The 19,532-nt window shown below is 40.5% G+C and overlaps 2 protein-coding genes across 2 annotated transcripts; both read left to right on the forward strand.

Annotated features, from left to right (window-relative positions):
* The first annotated feature begins 1 nt into the window (after position 1).
* Positions 2–5,081, forward strand: LOC134083428 (fibrous sheath-interacting protein 2-like). Its single transcript, XM_062539753.1, has 6 exons — positions 2–248; positions 432–545; positions 3,956–4,117; positions 4,200–4,289; positions 4,401–4,508; positions 4,956–5,081. Exons 2-6 carry the CDS (start codon positions 435–437, stop codon positions 5,079–5,081), a joined length of 597 nt encoding a protein of 198 aa, XP_062395737.1. The 5' UTR covers positions 2–248; positions 432–434.
* Positions 5,082–9,457: 4,376 nt separating this feature from the next.
* Positions 9,458–14,272, forward strand: LOC134082149 (uncharacterized). The gene is made up of 4 exons (XM_062537796.1): positions 9,458–9,485; positions 12,342–13,881; positions 13,967–14,030; positions 14,155–14,272. The coding sequence occupies exons 2-4, from the start codon at positions 12,751–12,753 to the stop codon at positions 14,208–14,210; spliced, it is 1,251 nt and encodes a 416-aa protein (XP_062393780.1). The 5' UTR covers positions 9,458–9,485; positions 12,342–12,750; the 3' UTR covers positions 14,211–14,272.
* The last annotated feature ends 5,260 nt before the right edge of the window (positions 14,273–19,532 follow it).

Here is a 19,532-nt window from a genome sequence, read left to right on the forward strand (position 1 = left end):
ATAAACCATTTTGCCGTCCTGTGATTATTTTTGGCTATGTTGAAATGCAACAAATGTATCACCTCCGCGCTCTAGAATTTTGTGAAAGTCCCACGAACTTATTTTTACACTGCGTTGCCATGACACAAAGGTCGGTGCAGGGCAGGCTTGGATTTTGAAAACGTGATAAGATAGACTAGATTTCTATCAGTGTTGTGACCAGTCGAATACTCTCCACCCTATTTTGTGATAAACAGCATTAACAGCCGGTGAGCTTGATCCTATTCTTACAAAGTATACATGTTTGACAATCGCCAATTGACATAGCTTAACGCCATTAGCTAATTATGGTAAAGTTAAGTTAAGAGGTTGGATGGAGATGCGACCAATAGGCCTGGTTCTAGACATAGAATAGTGTAGGCCTACATCTGTTTGAATTCTGTAATATAAAGGTAATGGACCACAGCAAATCATCTTACTCATCACATCACTGTATTGACCACAAGTCTCCTGATAACTGTGGGCAGCAGCCAGATATTTTCTACACCACGCGCCTATGTAAAAAGGTAAGTCAAAGAATGCTAACTAGAAGTGAACCTATCGTTTTTCTGTCCCCTCCCCTATTTTTCTTCTTGAAACGACTGTCAACAGAATATCAGGTTGTATCTTAGGCTACCTAAATATAGGCAATGGACCCACGTTGCAAATGAAATGTGTTTGATAAACTTTAATGTTCCTTGTAGAATTCCTATGATGATCATGGACCATCGTTCTCACACTAATCACAGGCCTGATAGAGTTCAGGCATGGTGCCTGAATTCAGGCTTGAGCTAACCAATGAACGATGTCAAGAAAGGCTATTCTCTATATTGTCATTTTAATGTATTTGATAATTTCAGGCACAGATAATTTCCTGTCTGTCAGCCCTGTAAACAATTTTCTTAAGAGCTAGAAGAAGCTCTCACTTGTATTTTTACAGAGACTTAATGTCAGGCTTGTGACTCATTCTCCCTGTCACATGCAGACATTGACAAAATAATCTAGGCCCTTATTCTCATGCGTTAGGAGGCTCTTGTGTTGGCTTGGTTGAGTAGTCTTATAAAGCAAAACAGACCTAACCAATAGGATCCCAAATCTGATTGGAATGCTACAGGACTTCTTGATAAGGTGGAGCAGTGAGGGGTTGGGTGCCTTGCTAGGGCACTAGATGTGGGTGTGGATGTGGGCATGGGAGAGCAGTGTTCAACCACTTTCTCCACCCACATTTTTCCTTCTGGTCGGGGATCAAACCTAACCTGACTTTCGCCAGATCCTGTAGTTCGCTGTCTGCTTCACACAAGGATCTGGGACTTCTCGATAGGAGATTGGATTCTTGAGAATTTGCCTAAAACAGGTTTTAATTTTGAAAAAAAAAAGTTAGTTAAATTACAAAATCTGAAGGTATGTCATTATAGACCAAGGTCTTAGCTGTTCAGCATTGTACCGGTGCAACCTCCCCTTTTTGTATTTTTTTCATAAAATAGGCATTTTTCCAGTATTTATACAACGTTTTTTTAGGCCTAAATAGAAAAAGTATGCTTTTTTAATCCAACAACCATATTTTTGAATTAACACAGACTATTACTTTAATAACTACACCACTGAAGAAACATATTGTAAGCATATTTATTTAAAACAAATGAAAAATGAATCTGACGGTGTGACACTAATCTGACGGTGTTGACAGTGGTTTCATTACAACATAAAATTCCAAAATGAATACCACTCAAGTCTTGCTTGACAACTTTAAAAAAAGCCTCCGTTGAGGACCATTTGGAGGCTTTTTTCACCACCGTTAAGCAGAAAACCTGACGGAGGGTGACATCTGACGGTGGTGACAAAAATCTACTCTTTCACATGATATGCATGAATTGTTCACATTATCCACCCTGTTTGCATCCTATTGCTGGCTACTTCAAACCTCTTCTTAAAAAAGTATACATTTATTTTATAATCTAATCTAACATTTTGTATACAAAAGAGACGGTGTTGACATGTTATGGTTGTGACAGTAGCAGTGTCCAAAAATATGAACAACTTTAAGAGAAAATAGCAAACTAATGGGAGCTTGAGTGATCTTAAAGCATGCAGTACGGCTGAAGGTTTGCAAATGAGGTCCTCAAGAATGTAGTTGACCTTGTAGTTGCCTGATTTTATTGCCTTTTATAAATATCTGACGGTGGTGACGAAAATGTGGGACACATTTTGAGCAGCCACGAAATAATAGTAAATATTGCTCAAAACGTACTGTTTGGAGTTTCTAATACATAATACAATGTACTCTTTCATGTGGTAGAGATATCATTAAATTAAATGATTGCTTTTAGTGTTTTTAATCGAGTCAAAATGAGTATCTCCTATTCGAGGACAACTGATTTTGTAGGGTATGGGCCAGCATATAATCATTAAATTAATACAAAAATAAAATAAACCTTTAAAAGAACCTCACATTTGTGCAAAGGACCCCCTGATTATAACCTTGATTCTTTTTGTTCATGGAAATGGTATTAATTTCCAACAGAATCAGCACTTTTCTTAGTGAGACATGTTTTAGGCAAATTCTCAAGAATCAGTGATTTCTGAAGGCGGGTCCTTGTAAAACATCCTCGCATGTGATTCGATAAACCACTTGCCTGTTATCAGAGAATGTCTAATAAGGGGAGAAGGACCACTAGCGAAATACTTCCGCATGGTACTGCAACTAGAGGGCGATCGCGAGCAAGTGATGAATGAATGGGTAGCAATGGAGCTGAACCCCCCAGTACCACATTTGTCGTTATATAATTTTTTCTCCTAAAATTGCATTAATGCATGCGATGCAGGATAACTTGACTTGACAATCAGCTGACCAATAAAATTTTTAATATGTGTTGTTATTCCTAAAAACCCTTTCAAAGTTTTCATGTCACGTGACACAAGCGAACCACTTTACGGCCATAGACCTAAAAGAAGGTTCACCTTCACGACGGTCGTAATCGGTCGCGAGTGTCGCGAGCATCCATGAGCTAAATGCTAGCATGTTACAGGGAAAACGGCCCATCCTATGAAAAGCAGAAAGGACATGAGTGACTTTTTATTTCATTTCCAGTGGAAAACCTATACTCAGGTAGCTACTACGACAATGTACATTAAGAAATGAAGTTGTCAACTGTGAAAAAAACGAGTTCTAGCCGCTTAGCCCCATAGACCACAATTCATTTATCACTTGCTCGGCAACGTCCCTAGCGGAATTTCAACAGATTGCAGGAACAATCCGGTACAATGGAGTTAATAGGAAGTGGACCGGCTCTCCCTAAAGGGGCTCTGCTGTTATCTTGAATGACGTGCTAGGCTTCTTCAAGCTCTTGCCAAACCCGGTCGGAAGAAGAGTAAAAACATCCTTGCCACGAATAAATGTCTTCAAAACTATTCTCTGTTAATCTTTTAAAGAATGAATACTCGATAGATTCGACAAAACGGTTGAAATAGCAGAATCAATGTCAGCACAAGACTCCTCGCTGCGTGCCGCCATTGTTATTTGAATCAAACACTCGCTTCGGCGCTCCTGATTGGTTGCTTATTTTTTGATCACTGGCCCAGGGGTTTGGATTGCCCTCGCGTCCAGACCCTTGTGGAGCTCAACGAAACCCCTCTGGTGGAGCATGGCGGAACTACAAGGGTCTGGCGAGAGTCAGGCTAGATCAAACCAGCAACCCTTGGGTTTCAAGCCCGAAGCCCTAACCAGTAGGCCACGTCTCCCAAAATGTATCACATACTGTATATCATAATTGGCCATGTAAGGTTAGGTGGCATGGGGTTGCTTTAATTGTTCTATCTAAAGAGACAGAAACCAGGCTGAAAAGTAGGTAGATAGATAAATACATAGAATTTTAGAAAATGAGCAACTGGAAGTCCAAAAAAACGAATGCAATTTCTTTTAATAACATTTTATTTTCAGCTTATCAAAGGGAAGGGAGACTTCGATCTTACAGACCCCAATGGGTACAAATTAAGCACTGCCTACAACTGCCTCCATGATCCGAACCTAAAAACCTACTTGTACCGTAAAGATATTCATAAGCATCTCTTGAAGGATGGATTCATTACTAAAGACGAAAAAGTAAGAACACTGGTATATCAAATTTGTCATGACCTATTATGTTGTTGATTTGTTATGACTTGTCATTTCTTTTATTTGTCAGGTCACATGCAGTTTCAAAGAGTTCAACTCATACCAGAAATACCTTACAGATGTACGGAGGGAAGTGGACCATAGGTTTAAGATGGAGCAGGTTATTTTGTGTTGAGAATGTATACGCTAGTGTATTAAGTGGACCTACATATTTTTAAAATGTATACTCAATAGAAAGGTAAAACAATGTAAAACTTTTACATGGCATCAGAGAGAGCTGGTGCACAAGATACTCATCCTGCAGCAGGAGGGCAGGATCTCCCCAGACGTGTCTGTGCCTCACTTCATTGAATGGTTGGTTGTCCATCGTCGGGACCATGTGCAAAATGATATGGATAGGTGAGGCTGAACTTAGGTTAAAACTTTATGTTTTTAAAGCCATGACAACAAGAGAAAGAAGCATTTACCTGCAGCATTTGGATACACTTGCAGGCCTGGACCTGGACCAAAGAAGTCACAGAGTTGCAACAGTAACGTTTTGAAGCTACCGGAATTGAATATGCAAAGCAAGTCACTTACCTTGTCCCACTACAGTGACAACTTGTCAGGGAAGGTAATAGATTTTCTGGAACCTTTTGGTGTTAAGAACGTAGGTATTGAATCATAGATGGAAATACTCGTTATTAATTATGAATGAAGAGTAAAAGGAGGGACACTGGTTCTGTTATATGCAATTATTGCTCTTAATTGTTGTGATTTATGTTTGTAAAAAAAAAAAAAATGGGCCAAGTTTTGAAAGGTTCATTTGCTCTGGTGTTTCCATGAGGTCTGCAATACTCGCCAGCAGCAGATGCTCAAGGAGGTGGTGGAGGATGTGCAGAGGGAGCTGAGGCTGGAGCGACGCTGGAAGCATCAGCGAGAACAGCGGATGCTTCCCTCGCAAGTACATTAGGCGTCAGAGTTTCCAGCTCACTCCTCCTCATAATGTTTGTAGCTCATTCCCAAAAGTACATGTCAGTTGTCAGTTAAGCTCTGGCCAGACACCTGTAAAAACATAACAAAGTCAAATCCTGTTCCCAATCTCAGATTTACATGAAGTACTAGCAACACATGGCCTGTACCTAACTTAGCCAAATATACTTTGGTTTGAACTGGCTTTGAATATTCACTCTCAATTTCGCAGAGAAACAAATGGCATGAACCCGATATAGCTATTCAAGGCAGAGGGCTGAGTGGTGCCTTAACCAACATCAGAGTCGTATCTCTGAGAGAGGGTAAGAGTATGGTATCCGAAATAAAAAATAATAATCTAAAGTCAGCCACAAATGATTCATATACTGTATGTAGCAATAATTTATAATATATAAAATTATAAATGATATATAATATAAGTTATTGTTTATTTTTACTAGATTATTGCTTGAATTGATATTGTTTATTGTTTTGTTGCATTATTTTTATTTAGTGGCTTTGGACAAAGGCGTCTGTCAAATAGCCATAACCATAACCATAACCAGTATAACAAGGATGTTTTAATTTTTTACAAGCAGCAGGTGAGGATAGCGTGATGATTAGGAGGCCAACACTTAAAAAACTGGCTCCACTGACACACACACAGAAGATGAATCCAGTGTCAAACCGTGTAAGTAAGCTGACATGAAATTAAATATTCAGTTATTGTCCATGCACTTCTTAAACTGACATGTTTATGAAATGTAATTTAGGCTGTTGACCCTAAAACCACTGTGACAACAATAGGAGATACTGAGAAAGATACTCCTAGACTCAAACCCAGAGACCTTTCTGGTAAGTGCTGAGTTCTTGATCACAACTTTCCAGTAAGCCTTCACAGCTCATGAAGTTAGAATATGATTGTCTTTGTGTGTTTGTCATATACAGGTGGTAAGGGTGGTGATTACAGCCATGTGATATTCACCACAGTAAGAACAGGTCTCTTTGCTTGTGTTTCCTTTCAGATAACAGGAGGATTGCAATCATGGCACCACCCAAGTCTCATCCTCTGCAGACCAATGTTTCATACAACCCTGGAGGCATTGGTGGAGATTCACATGATATCGTCACTGTTTCACAACTCAGGTGACATTTTGCAGACCACTCCCAACTGTAAACTACTACTACAACTACTGTATAATCCAGTTATGGACCACATAGTCTCTGCAATAGTGCTATTTTGTCAGAAGTTGAATTGGGTTATGTTGTTTCTTTTGAATGCTATTTTATTATCATTAAGTAGAAATGATTGGTGTTATATTTTTCAGTGAACAGAACCAGACTGAAGATAAAGATGAAATATCTGTAAGTTCATTACAGGCAAATTGAACAATGATTGTGGATAATGTTATTCATAGTGTAGTGTAGCCATGCTTTTAGTTTGAGTGCTTTATTTAAGTACAGGGAATGTTTTCCTCTTTCTTTTCAATACAGAATCTCATGAAGGAAAACCCTCAAGTAATTACAGATATCGTCACCACGGTGATGAATGATATGATAGGTGCCATTATCCCTGCCATGCTGCAGTTCATAAATGAGCGTTCACCAGACAAACAAAGCTCCTCTAAGGACACACCAACTGCTCATGATAATCATATCAGTCAAGTTGAGGACACCAAACCAGATGATGGCAGTTTGCAGAATGCCAGTTGTGCATCAGTTCTGATGCCCCATAAGTACTCCACTCATTACAGCCAAAAGCTTAAAGAGCCAGTCGGTAATAAGGCTGAATCACTCCTTGGCGATGAATTTGGCTCACTAGATGCCGACCTGTTTAACAAAGCTGAAAGGGTAATCTGGAAAGCAATGCATGAAGCGATAGAAGAAATACAAACTATGAGGTCCTCCTCTGTGGATACAGTCGATTCTAAGTCTCAGTATACTGCCAATGAGGAGTATTGCCATGATTCGAAATCAACAACCTCCAGCACACATGAAGAATTTTATGATGGTGACAAAGCACTGCCATGCAAACAGTCTGTTTCGCTGGTGAACCCCCAAACACAGACAGAGTCTGTAGCCTGTGCAAAGCAGATGTTCATGGATCCAACTGCCAAGAAAACACAGCAGGGAGATGATTGTTGGAATGAAGTCAACGCCCAGCTCGCCATGCCAAGGCTTCTCTTGAGTGGACTCAACTCCTCTGACACCGCACAGAAGAATCTGATCTATTCCCAGTTTGTGGAGGACATTCTAGTGAGAGTGTATTCCCTTTTTCCCGATGAAAGCATAGAAGGTGATTTACAGATAGAAACAAGCAGCTCGCCATCTTCTACTGCATCATTATCATCATCATCCAGGATGCGGAATGAACGTCCCCCTCTGCAGGCTGAGAAATCCAGTAGTGCACCTGTGTGCAGTGTTTCCGCTGAAGGGGAACACCATGTAGCTCAGAGAAATGCTAGTGCCAGGCCAAAACTCCAAGTCGGACAAACTATCAGACTGCTGGCTGCTAGACCAGTGTCCCCAGGAGAGGTGGAACAAGTGACAGCTGCTGAGACAGAGCCGTACGCTGATGAAATGGTCATGGCCATTATGGATCAGCTCAAATACGAAGCAGAGCTAGAGTCCAGAGAGAGGAGACACTCTGAGACGCCAGACTCTTCATCTCTTCATCTCGCTTCATCTGAAGAGTCTGTAGTGATGGGTCAGGGCATTGATTTCCCACAGGTCACAAAACTGAATCCCCCGTCTTTTATTATGTCAAAAACACAACACCATCAAGCAGTTGAGATTTCTCACCAAATCTTCCTCAGTATCAAAAGTCAACTTGATCAAGAACATTCTGACACTGAGACTAATGTTTCTAAAACTGTGGAAAAAGCTGCTCTTTGTGAATTTGTTGATTTGGCCCTGGAGAAGCTTAGCACCATGTGTGAACCAAAGTATTCCACAAGTGAGATTGTTGAAATGTCAGAACACTTTCTAGGATGTGAGTCATCTCAACCTGAGGAACCGCACGCTTCAGAGAAAGCTTCAGAGATTATGGAAAATGTCAAGATGGAGTTTGAAAAAGCAACTCATCAGCATGTTAAAGCTGTCCTTGAAGAGGGTGTCCTTAGTGTTTTTTTGTCTTGCAATGTCCATCGTCAATGTACCTCCAGAGAAAATCTGCCTCCGTGCCAGAATTGCTTGAGAGTCCTGGACAACAACCAGGCTGAGCTGTCGTCCTTAGCTAGTGATATTGTCTTTATTGTGTGGGAGAAGTTGATCGAAACATCTGGTTGTGATACATCTGCCTGGTCTTCTAACAGTGAAACAAAGCTGATTAAATTAATTAAACTAATATCTGAAATAGCATCTTTTAACGCTAGTGCGACCGATGCAGGTTCAACTACACTAGAAGCTGAATTTGCCATGAATGGAATTACCCATGCTGTTCAGACCAAGGTGAGGCAGTTTGTTGCTCACCAGTCTAAAGGTGGCCAATGGGCTACTGACATGGCAACCTTGGTGGAAAAGGCAGCCATAGTAGACAGATCTGTAGATGCCATTATGAATTGCTTCAGAAAACTAGACAACACTTGTGGACAAGAGGTTCATGACCGTTTATTTTCCACAACCTCAGAACGTGCATGTCAACACAATACGGGACACAGTCTTAACTTCAAACAGACGTGCACCAGTTCTCAGCTCACATGCTGTTCGAGTCCCACTATCAGCCGTTCAGAGCATGAAAACGTCTCTGGAGCTTTTTCAAAATCAGCCACGTCACCTTTGAGAGACTCTTATGGGGAGCAAACAACAGACATGAAGATAAAGAAAGACGCCCACATAACAGATCCCACCTTTGAAGGTTTGGTAATACAGCCACGTGCTAATAACAGAGCTCTGATTGTACAGAGAGTTGCTGTGGAAGAACTATCTCAAAGTCATGCAGGTTCCCTGGAGAGTGAAAGGAACAATCAAAGGTTCACTCAAACTATAAAGCCACCAGAGGTTGTTTGTCCAAGTTTTCCAGAACAGATAGACTTTGTGGGCAAGGGAAATGTGAAAATTCACGGTAGTCCGATCACTCAGATCAACGACCTAGCCAGACCCTCTCCTTCTATGTTATACCTTTTCAAGCCCACGTATGAGAAGGTTATTTTCAAAGTGATAATCAAATGCATGATGGGTGTGGAGTTGGTCACAAAGCAAGGAGTGGTGTCTTATGAAACACGGGTGCTTCAGGACAGGAGGACTCAGAGTGCAGAGTCTGTGAATGAACGAAAAAAGACACGGAGACACAGGATGCTGGAAGCCACACGGGCTTTTAAAGGGACACTCCAGGAAGCTGACTCTGACACGACAACTAAGTCTGTGAAAGGCCGTCGACCACACAGCGCTGCACCAGACTCCAGAGGTAAGTCTGTCATATACAGCAGGCTGCAACTTTCAATTTGTCACATGCATGTATGAGGTGTGGAAATCACAGAGTAACTCATGATAATGATACTATCACAACTCATTGAACTGTGGTGTCAGTTTCACAGAAGTTGACAACTGAAATGAAATAGTGAATAGCTCAAGTTCTTTGTTGCGTGGCTCTTAAATTAAGAGTGCTGTCCCGTAATTTTAAAGGCCTATTTTTACGGCGTACTCTGTCAGTCATAGTGGCATTTCATAACCATTGCTACTGTGACAAGCAGTGTTGTGCCTGAACGCGTTCATTGAACGAAAGTTCATGAACTCGTTCATAATTTTGGTGAACGTGAACTGAACGAACTGTATTTCTGCCTGATGAACGATACTGTGAACGCGTTCATTCTGGTGTCTGTGAACGTCACGTTCACTCTTTTTTTAATTTCGTTAGGTTCGGGCAAAAAACACACCGTTAATAGCACTAAAGTGTTGCCCAACCGTTGCGTGTGCTTCTTTGTCTATGCCAGATTCTATGTCTGAATTCATATTTCCGTATACTACCGGAATTTTTCCTGCTGCCGACCTATGTTTCCGTAATGTTGCCGCCACAGCTGCTAGGCATGCAATCGCGGAAAAATCGCACTTGATGATCAAGTGAAGTATTACCTGGAGCCTTTTAAAGCGCCCTATGTCAGTGAACAGTTCCATCTCTATGGCTCTGCATCTCTAACGCTGCAGCTAATGCAGCAAGGTATCCTCCTCTCCCGGTGTAAAAACTACAGTCTTCTGACAGCGCGGCCGCGTTTCTGCCCAGCCAACCAAAGCCCAATTGATGGAAATTCTACATTAGATGTGAACAAACGGAGGCCGTAGGCCCATACATTTCGCATGCTTCATGTCTGAATTTCCGCTACCGTCAGAAATGCGGCAAGCAATTATAGCAGAATGTGTAAAACCTGTCTGAAAATGGCTATTTCATGTTAAACTAATGAAGTAGGCTATGTGCTGGCTGTGGCAACAATTTTGAAAGAGTAGGCCTATGGTTCGCAACATATTGAAAAAAATGAACTGAACTAGTTCATTTTTTGGAGCTGTGAACTTCGTTCATAATTTGGAATTATGAACTATGAACTGAACTAGTTCATTTTAAAATTTGTGAACAATGAACTGGACTAGTTCATGTAGAAAGTGAACTTTCCCAACACTGGTGACAAGAGCCCTGGACATGAGGATGGAGGGTAATGGTGCTCTGGAAAACTACAATGATTAGGCAAATATTTTCCTGTACTTAGTCAAATAAATTAGATTTAACTGTTCAAAATGCAGAGATATTGTAGTATACCATATCATTTTTGTCCCAGCTCTTGAATGTACGCAGTGTATGATACTACTAAGCTAAAGTTGTAGCCACTAAATTGAATAGAATGTGAATTAGTGTGAAGAGTATATAGTGTTACATACTATATATGGGTACAAACAACAATAACAAAAGTAAACAAATAAGAAAGAAACAGTAAATCAATGGAATTATGTTTATATCTCTTAGCACATGGTTTTGCAACTTAACAGCAACAACAATAAACATTCCATCAGCATTACATTAAATACTGCAATATTAATATCAAAGCATAATAACTATAACCATACAAATATACAAACCAAAACTCTGTAAGGACAGGCTAATTGCAAAGTAAAAAAAGATGAGTTCCTGAAAATCTCAAAACTAGAACACTTCTCCTAAAACGGAGAACACTTACTCCAAATAGGCTACTACCTCACTGTAAATAGATGACAGTGAGGAAAGCAGGATGTTTTTAGATTTCACTTTGAGAAAAGGGGTATGAAAAGTGAGGAGGAGTTGCATGTAAGTGTTGTGCCCAAATAAAAAATATATTTTAGAATGAACAATTAATAGAATGGCCAGACCAGCCAGTTTGACATCACTGTGCCCCCATTATTGCATCATATACACACAAAAAAGAGACTCAAAGATAGATGTATTATCTGCTCCATGGAGGCAAGCCTCTGTGGTCTAAGGTAGGGCATAGCTTGAGGAAAATTTAAATGTGTTTAGAATAGTTTATACTGTACCTACAGTAGTGATTATTACCGGTATATCAATTATTAAATAAAAACGTATAGTAAAATATTACAACTTCATCAACTTTTGCCATTTCAATTCATACAATATAAATTATATTCACACATATAGTAGATAGTTGCACATTATATCCTTAAATAGGTTTCTTAAATTGAGGTTTGTATTGTTTAATCTCTATGGACAAAAACGTCAAATATTTAAGGTATCTGCCGCTCAGATAATACATAATATGAGTTTGTAGTTTAAACTGCTATTTATGTGTTGAAATATCAATGCAATGAAGTAAACACGATCCATTAATAATCCTTTCCCATTATCTTCTGCAGAAGTGAAACAAACTTCTAGAACCAGGGGTAGCACTGCACTTGATGGGTTGTCCTCAAGCCAGGACCGTCATCGCCTGAGTAAACTCTGGAGAGCTAAGTCACAGAGCGCTTCTGCATCAAAAGCATCCTTGAATCACCCAGACATGTTTTGGAAAAACGTTCAAAAAGCCCAGACAGCCTTGAACCCGATCACTGATGGCTCTGGTAAAGGGCCCAGTGCTGTAAAGACAGCTAATAGACAGCAGGGGAAAGCAGACAGAGTCAAATGCCCTTTGTCACCCCAAGGCAGGCCCACCTCACTACTGTTAGCAGAAGCTATCAAGGACATTGTGGCTAACGTGTTGGTCAACATCTATGCTGATGGACCTGATACTCCGTGTGGTGCTTTCAGTCCGATTTCTGATCCAGCTTCACTAAATCTTCTTGACAGTGTGCTGCTGCAGATAGAGGGATGTCATCAACTGGATGGAGTGGGTGCTGATCAGCTGTCTTCTCTAGACATTGACACACAGGAGGTTGCTGGGTTTGTCTATCGAGACTTGGTCAATTACAGTGGCAGCTGCGAAAACTTGCATCGTGCCATTTCTGCATGTGAGGATCGCATAGTGAAAAGGATTGCCAGCTCACTGGTCCAATTGTTGTCCAGGACTATCCAGAACACAGATCCCCTCCATCGTGATAACCTGAGCAGCAAAGCCTCCACCCGACCAGGCTCCTTAGCCTCTACTCGATTGAGCTCTGGAGCATCCTGGGTTACTGAGGAAGCATGCACAATCTCTGGGGACATTACACTTAGATCTGTTGACCTAATAGAGCAATCAAGTACATGTTCCTTAGAGATGGCAGAAAACCTGATGGATGCAGTTATGGTTGAGCTCTACACTGATCCAGACATGTTTGGCACCCCACAGCCAGACAACCTGAACTGGCCCCAGCTCTCTCTGGATGAACTCAATCAAGCAGCAACAGAGGTTTACAAACAGATGTTGGAACAATGTGGCTCGGTGGAGAACCTCCAAAGTGCTTTAAGGTCCAGGGAGAAAGAAGTGGTCACCAAAATGGCCGTCGCAATTGCTTCTCAAACCTACAGGCTAATCTCTTTGAATGAATCAAGTGGCACTCCTTTACCCAATCAGGTCTCTCATCTCAATGAATCCTTATCCATAGGCAGTTCTCTACAACGATCTCCTGGACAGTGTTTTATTTTTTACCAGACAGTATGGGACATCATCTCAGCACTTATGCTTGAGCTGTGTAAAAAGAAAACACATGCACAGCATTTCACCCCAAAACTCTTTCTTAGGTCACTGAGCACACTCTCAGAGTGCACCGGAGTGAAAATAATTAATGATAAAAAACTGTGTGACATCTCCAACGATACCTATGCCGTTGAACAGATTGTGCTTGGGGCACGGCGAAAACTCAGTGAACATTCTAACTACTGGAGTATCCTGGAGACTTTTTTGACTGCCAAAGATGAGGTCGCAGCTGGGAGAGTTGTGATCACTATTGTTGAAGAAATATTGAAATTCGCATCACATCCGTTTGATGTCATCCCAGTTCCAGCTTCAAACCTCTACCACAGTGGACCTGGAAGTGAGGCAATACTACCACTCAATTTGGCATTCAGCCTTTCTGATGACGTCTCAACCCAGGCTACTGACCTCCTCAGTAGGTGTGAGAACCAGCAGACCTCAGATGTTTGCAGTATGCGTGCTGGTGTACCACGTTCAGCTTCAGACAACCCAAGAAGAGATATGACTTCAGCATCTCCTGATAGCGTAACCAAGGGGATCTCTTGCCAGTCAAGCACAGTTGGCTCAAAGAAAGTGACTTTTACACAAGATGATTGCTACAGTAAATCACAGGCTCTGCCCAAAAGGGAGTCTGAGATGTCTGATGAAGCTCCCACCCCACACCCAGCGAGCCGCTTGAGAGGCAGAAGAGTGATAAGTGTTAAAGTAAAGAAGGTAAGGCTATATGATTTAGCTCTTATATTCATCATGATCACAACTATTTGAAATGTTAAAACTATATGTCTTTGTGTACCTAAAGCATTCTAAGAAAGGTAGACATGCAAGACCAAGGAGGCAAAAAAATGTGGATGACGGGAAGACAAGTAAGAAAATATTTTAACAGTACATTTAAGTCTGCATGTCATGAGCACTGTACTGTTCTGATTGATGATGAGTATTCTGACAAAAACTGAGAACATATTATAACCTCTTTTCTTTTGTTCTCAGATGAAGAAACACAGGCGACGAGTCTTGGATCATTCCTCTCAAAATTCTTTCACTAGAAAACTGGTGTAGCATAACAGCAAAACTGAACATGAGACTTCAATAAAGTTCAGCAACAGCAGCAGTTGCCTGTCAATTTCCAGTTTGTTAGAAAGAAATCCCTAGACAATTTGATTTAGTAAATCACCAGCATGATAGGCCATGAAGGCCAGAAGCACACATGTAGCCAACAAAAAAGCAAATTCACATATTGTATGCACACACTCATTTAAATACACAAACAAAAATATGGGGATGGAGTATGGAAGTGTTATTTATTTTTGCGGAGAGAATGTGCAGGTGGTCATATTTGTACCGCTTTACGGTACATCTATTTGTATTTCTGATAATGACGGAACAATCTCTTTAGGACAGAATCTGTGCTGGGAACATTATGTATGTACTGTATGAGATTAGGATACTTTCATTATGGTATTGTATGTTTCTTTCTTACTGGACATGTGCACCTGTTCAGAACAGCTTACATTTTCAAGGACGTTTTCAAATTACCGGTTCATTTGAGATACATTGTTTCATTCGATTGGCTCATGTCCTTTCCAAACTCAGATGTGGGTCTGAACAAGGGAATCTGTTCATCTCACACTATACCGTATGAACACTAATAAACCCAAAGAAAACTCTAGCCTGGGCGAACCCAGACCAACCGAGAAATTTGAATTTTAAAAGAACAGCTAAAATAGCTTTCTTGTAAAATATCCAAATGCACTTGTTTACTTAGGCTACTTCCAAAGAAAACACATTCCTGGGTTTTTGGTGATTCGGAAACGGATATCAGCAGAGCAAATTGATATTTGCTAACAAATTTGTCTGGGCTCACCTAAGCTAAGACAATTCAGCTAAATGGCCAAATAAATACGTTCTTTATACAAATGTTCAGGAACTTCCGTGAGTAGTCTTGTTTTGGGCATTATTTTTTTTTACTATTTTTTAATGTGGCAAAATGATTCACTGCATCAAGTCACATCATTAGTCGTAATGTATGGTGTTACACAATGTAATGCATCTAATATTTATGATTCACTCCATTCACTCCTGTATGTTTGAGGGGGGCAGAGCCAGTTGTCATGGCATGACTCCAGATGATCTGACTGCTACAGTCGGCAAGGTGCAGACCAAAATTCTAGAGCGTAGCGCTGATCTTTGGTACAGACTGTTTTGTTGTACAAGTTCCAGAGCCAGAGATGTAATCAGTGATGAAACAAGATTGGCTGATGGACAGGAGGGAGGAGGGAAGCCTATACAATGCACAGTTTGCATGCATGCAGAAGTTTGACTAAACAATAATTAAGGGAGAAAGAATCACCTTTAGGCTACCCTTACAATAATTTCCGGCAAACATGGGCCCAATCAAATAGCATTTTTGGCAAATGTAACCACCTATTTTTGTTAATGTGATAGTCTACCTTGACTGACAAAGTGATACTGGGCAGTGTAGTGGGCCCAGTGTTGGGAAGGTTACTTTAGAAATGTAATGTGTTACAGTTACAAGTTACTCGGTTTAAAATGTAATAGTAGTGTAACTATTTGAATTACTTTTTCTGAGTAACGTAACTAATTACTTTTGATTACATTTTGATTACTTTCCTGATTTTTGAATGATATATATTGTGCCCAAATCCATGCGAAGATTTCGGCCTTGGTCTACAGGCTGCCGAGCAGTTCTGTAGGCTACAAGCGCACAAGGCAGCAAGGGCATTCAATACATGAATTAGCATCACATTTTTTGTGAGGATAATATAATGATAATCATAACACGTTTACAGGCAGGCATGTAGGCCTACGCTGATGGCGCTGTAGACGTGATAGAGCAGAAGGTCCCGTATCAAACTATGGCTGTGGAGGGAAACAGTTATTTTTACATACAATATTCTTTGCAAAGTTTTGCTGACAATATTGAGATGTAATTCAAATTGTAATTTTGAAAAATGTCAAAAGTACCTGTAATTGAATTACAATTTTTTCTACAGTAACTGTAATTTACTGTTACATTTATTTTGTAATTAAATTACGTAACTCAATTACATGTAATGCGTTACTCCCCAACACTGAGTGGGCCTATTTAGAAAAAAGCCCGGGACCTTTTTTTGTCTCTGTTTTTTGTACCACGGTGGGTAAACTATTCTATGAGGACCACAACTAGGTAACCCACGTCTTTTCTTTCTTTTTTTTTAACCACTTGACTACACCACTGATTTCATAGGCTAGACCCCTCTGTATGGACTCCATACATCTTAGTGTAGGGCGATATGTAGCAAAATAAAGTGTTTGGAACATTTCATATAGCTTTTTGCAAATTATGTTTTTTCACTTCCTCAGACCCTATAGTTTGCAAAACTACCTGTTTCCGATTTTTTCCCGGGCTGCACAGGCCCGAAATCCAAGATGGCGGATATATATCACCAAAAATGGCAAATAATCGCCTTTTTAAACATTTCAAATGGACATATGGTATATATTAGGTATAATCATTATATATATATACATTTTCTAAATAATTGAATTACTAAATATGACCATTAGTAACATGAGTCTCATGATAATCAACCAATAATGGGTGTAACCACCATTATGTTATTATGGTACTTTTATTTGCATACCCGTTTGATTATGTTTCCTTCACATAACCTAACTAGAAAAGCACTTCCGCAGACTTCCACCTGTATCGCTCTACCTAGGTTGTCATACATTTTAACCTAAACTATTCAGATCGCCACCACGTGGTCATACCATGCCATTACACCACAAAGCGAAAAACATAAACGCCTCCAGAATCCCGACGGTGATACGGATCACTCCCAAAATTGAATAGTTTCTTCTGTGGGTCATTTCTGACCACCTCTGAACATTTTATCATTTGAATTAATATACTAGCACAGCCCTTGTTACTCAGAAACAATAAACAAAATGAAACGTGAGCTTTTTCAGGAAGAACTCAGTTCTGTACTCTTAACGATCTGATGGCAGGGGACCACCAGGAAAATGAACCAGCACTTGTGTGGTCAGACATGGACTTTTATAAAAGAGTTCAAAAGGTCATTAAAGGGATATTCCGCCATTTTTGGAAATACGCTCATTTTCCACCTCCCCTCGAGCAAAACAATCAATATTTACCTTGTTCCCGTTCATCCAGCCATTCTGTGAGTCTGGCGATACAACTTTTAGCTTCAGCCTAGCATAGATCATTGAATCGGATTAGACCATTAGCTTCTCACCTGCTAGCTTCATGTTTAAGTGACTAAGATTTCTGGTAATTTTCCCATTTAAAACGTGTCTCCTCTCAAGTTAGAAAGTGCAATAGGACCAACTGAAAATGAAACCTGGCGTTTCTCTAGGCTGATTTGACATGGAACTACACTCTCATCTGGCGTAATAATCAAGGCAACTTGCAAACTACTGGCACTACTACTGCTTGTTGTCTATGGGGACTATTTTCAGATGCTGCGTACGATATCACTGCGCCTATGGTACGTTTGCAAGTTGCCTTGATTATTACGCCAGATGAGAGTGTAGTTCCATGTCAAATCTGCCTAGAAAAACACCAGGTTTCATTTTCAGTTGGTCTTATTGCACTTAATAAACTTGAGAGGAGACACGTTTTAAATGGAAAAATTACCAGAAATCTTAGTCACTTTTAAACATGAAGCTAGCAGGCGAGAAGCTAATGGTCTAATCCGATTCAATGATCTATGCTAGGCTGAAGCTAAAAGTTGTATCGCCAGACTCACAGAATGGCTGGATGAACGGGAACATGGTAAATATCGATTGTTTTGCTCGAGGGGAGGTGGAAAATGAGCGTATTTCCAAAAATGGCGGAATATCCCTTTAAAGTAGACTACATCACATGCCTACTACTACACTATATGTAAGAGACATGGGATGTGTCTTTACTGGATAGGAGTTAGTATAGGAATAGCCTCCCCTGAGCTATAATAAGAAAATGTATATTAATAATCACCCTGTTTGATCAGTTGCTACACTACAGTATATTGCCAAAAGTATTGGGTCACATGCCTTGACTTGCATATTAAATCCCATTCTTAATCCATAGGGTTTAATTTAATGTTGGTCCACCCTTTGCAGCTATAACAGCTTCAATTCTTCTAGGAAGGCTTTCCATAAGGTTTAGGAGTCTGGTTATGGGAATATTTTACCATTCTTCCAGAAGCGCATTTGGGAGTCAGCCTCCGCTCTAATTAATCCCCATGTTCCTTTAGTTTCAATGAAAGGAGCTCTGAATGCTTCAGCATTGACCAAGAGATTTTGGACAATTCCATGCTCCCAACTTTGTGGGAACCATTTGGGGATGACCCCTTCCTGTTCCAACATGACTGTGCACCAATGCACAAACCGAGGTCAATAAAGACATGGATGATAGAGTTTGGTGTGGATGAACTTGACCTCCTAACCTCAACCTAATAGAACACCTTTGGGATGAATTAGAGCAGAGACCAGTCTCGTCGTTCAACATCAGTGTGTGACCTCACAAATACGCTTCTGGAAGAATGGTCAAAAATTCACACACTCTTAAACATTGTGTGAAAGCCTTCCCAGAAGAATTGAAGCTGTTAGTATCAGTTAGATATTTGAAAAAAGTGGACCAACATCATATTAAACCCTGTGGATTAAGAATGGGATGTCGCTTAAGTTCATATGCGAGTCAAGACAAGTGACCTGATACTTTTGGCAATATAGTGTTTCTGGAGGTTCTGGTTTCATCTGGAGGGAGATTATAATTTTTTTCATGCTCTTCCATTTCACTGTATGTGCCTCAGCCATGGTGCTACTTTTGTGGTCACCATAGATGATCTGTCTCGTGAACTTGTAACACCTCCTGTATCACCTCATCATCAAAGTCAAGGCTATCTCCACACTGTGAGAGCTATTGCACAGGGTTCTTTGCCATCTGGTCATACACTGAATTCTTATCCTTGCCACAGAATCCAGTTAGGATCACATCCGATCATACAGTGCAGCTGCACAATGCAGTCTACCATCTTGTCAGTTATCAGATCACTGCAGGCTACCATATTCTACTTTCTCTTGATGTAGAGCATACCAGAAAGTTGCTTTGAGATTAACGCTGGTTCGACATAGGCATCATTACCAGCAGAATCAAGGACAACAGGTCCATGATAGCCTGATTCTCGCAGCATTGCGTAAGTGGAGAAGATGATAGTGTTGAGATGATAGTGTTTGCCTCAGACTGGTGAAAGCAGAAGTTCTGCATTGGTTGCTGGGTTGACAAGTTAGTACAGTGGGGGCCACCAGAGTAAACAATCTCTGCATCAACAGTTTGTGCAATGTCAGTCAGGTAGCCTCAT

The sequence above is a fragment of the Sardina pilchardus genome, chromosome 6, assembly GCF_963854185.1.
Source record: "Sardina pilchardus chromosome 6, fSarPil1.1, whole genome shotgun sequence".
NCBI lineage: Eukaryota > Metazoa > Chordata > Actinopteri > Clupeiformes > Clupeidae > Sardina > Sardina pilchardus.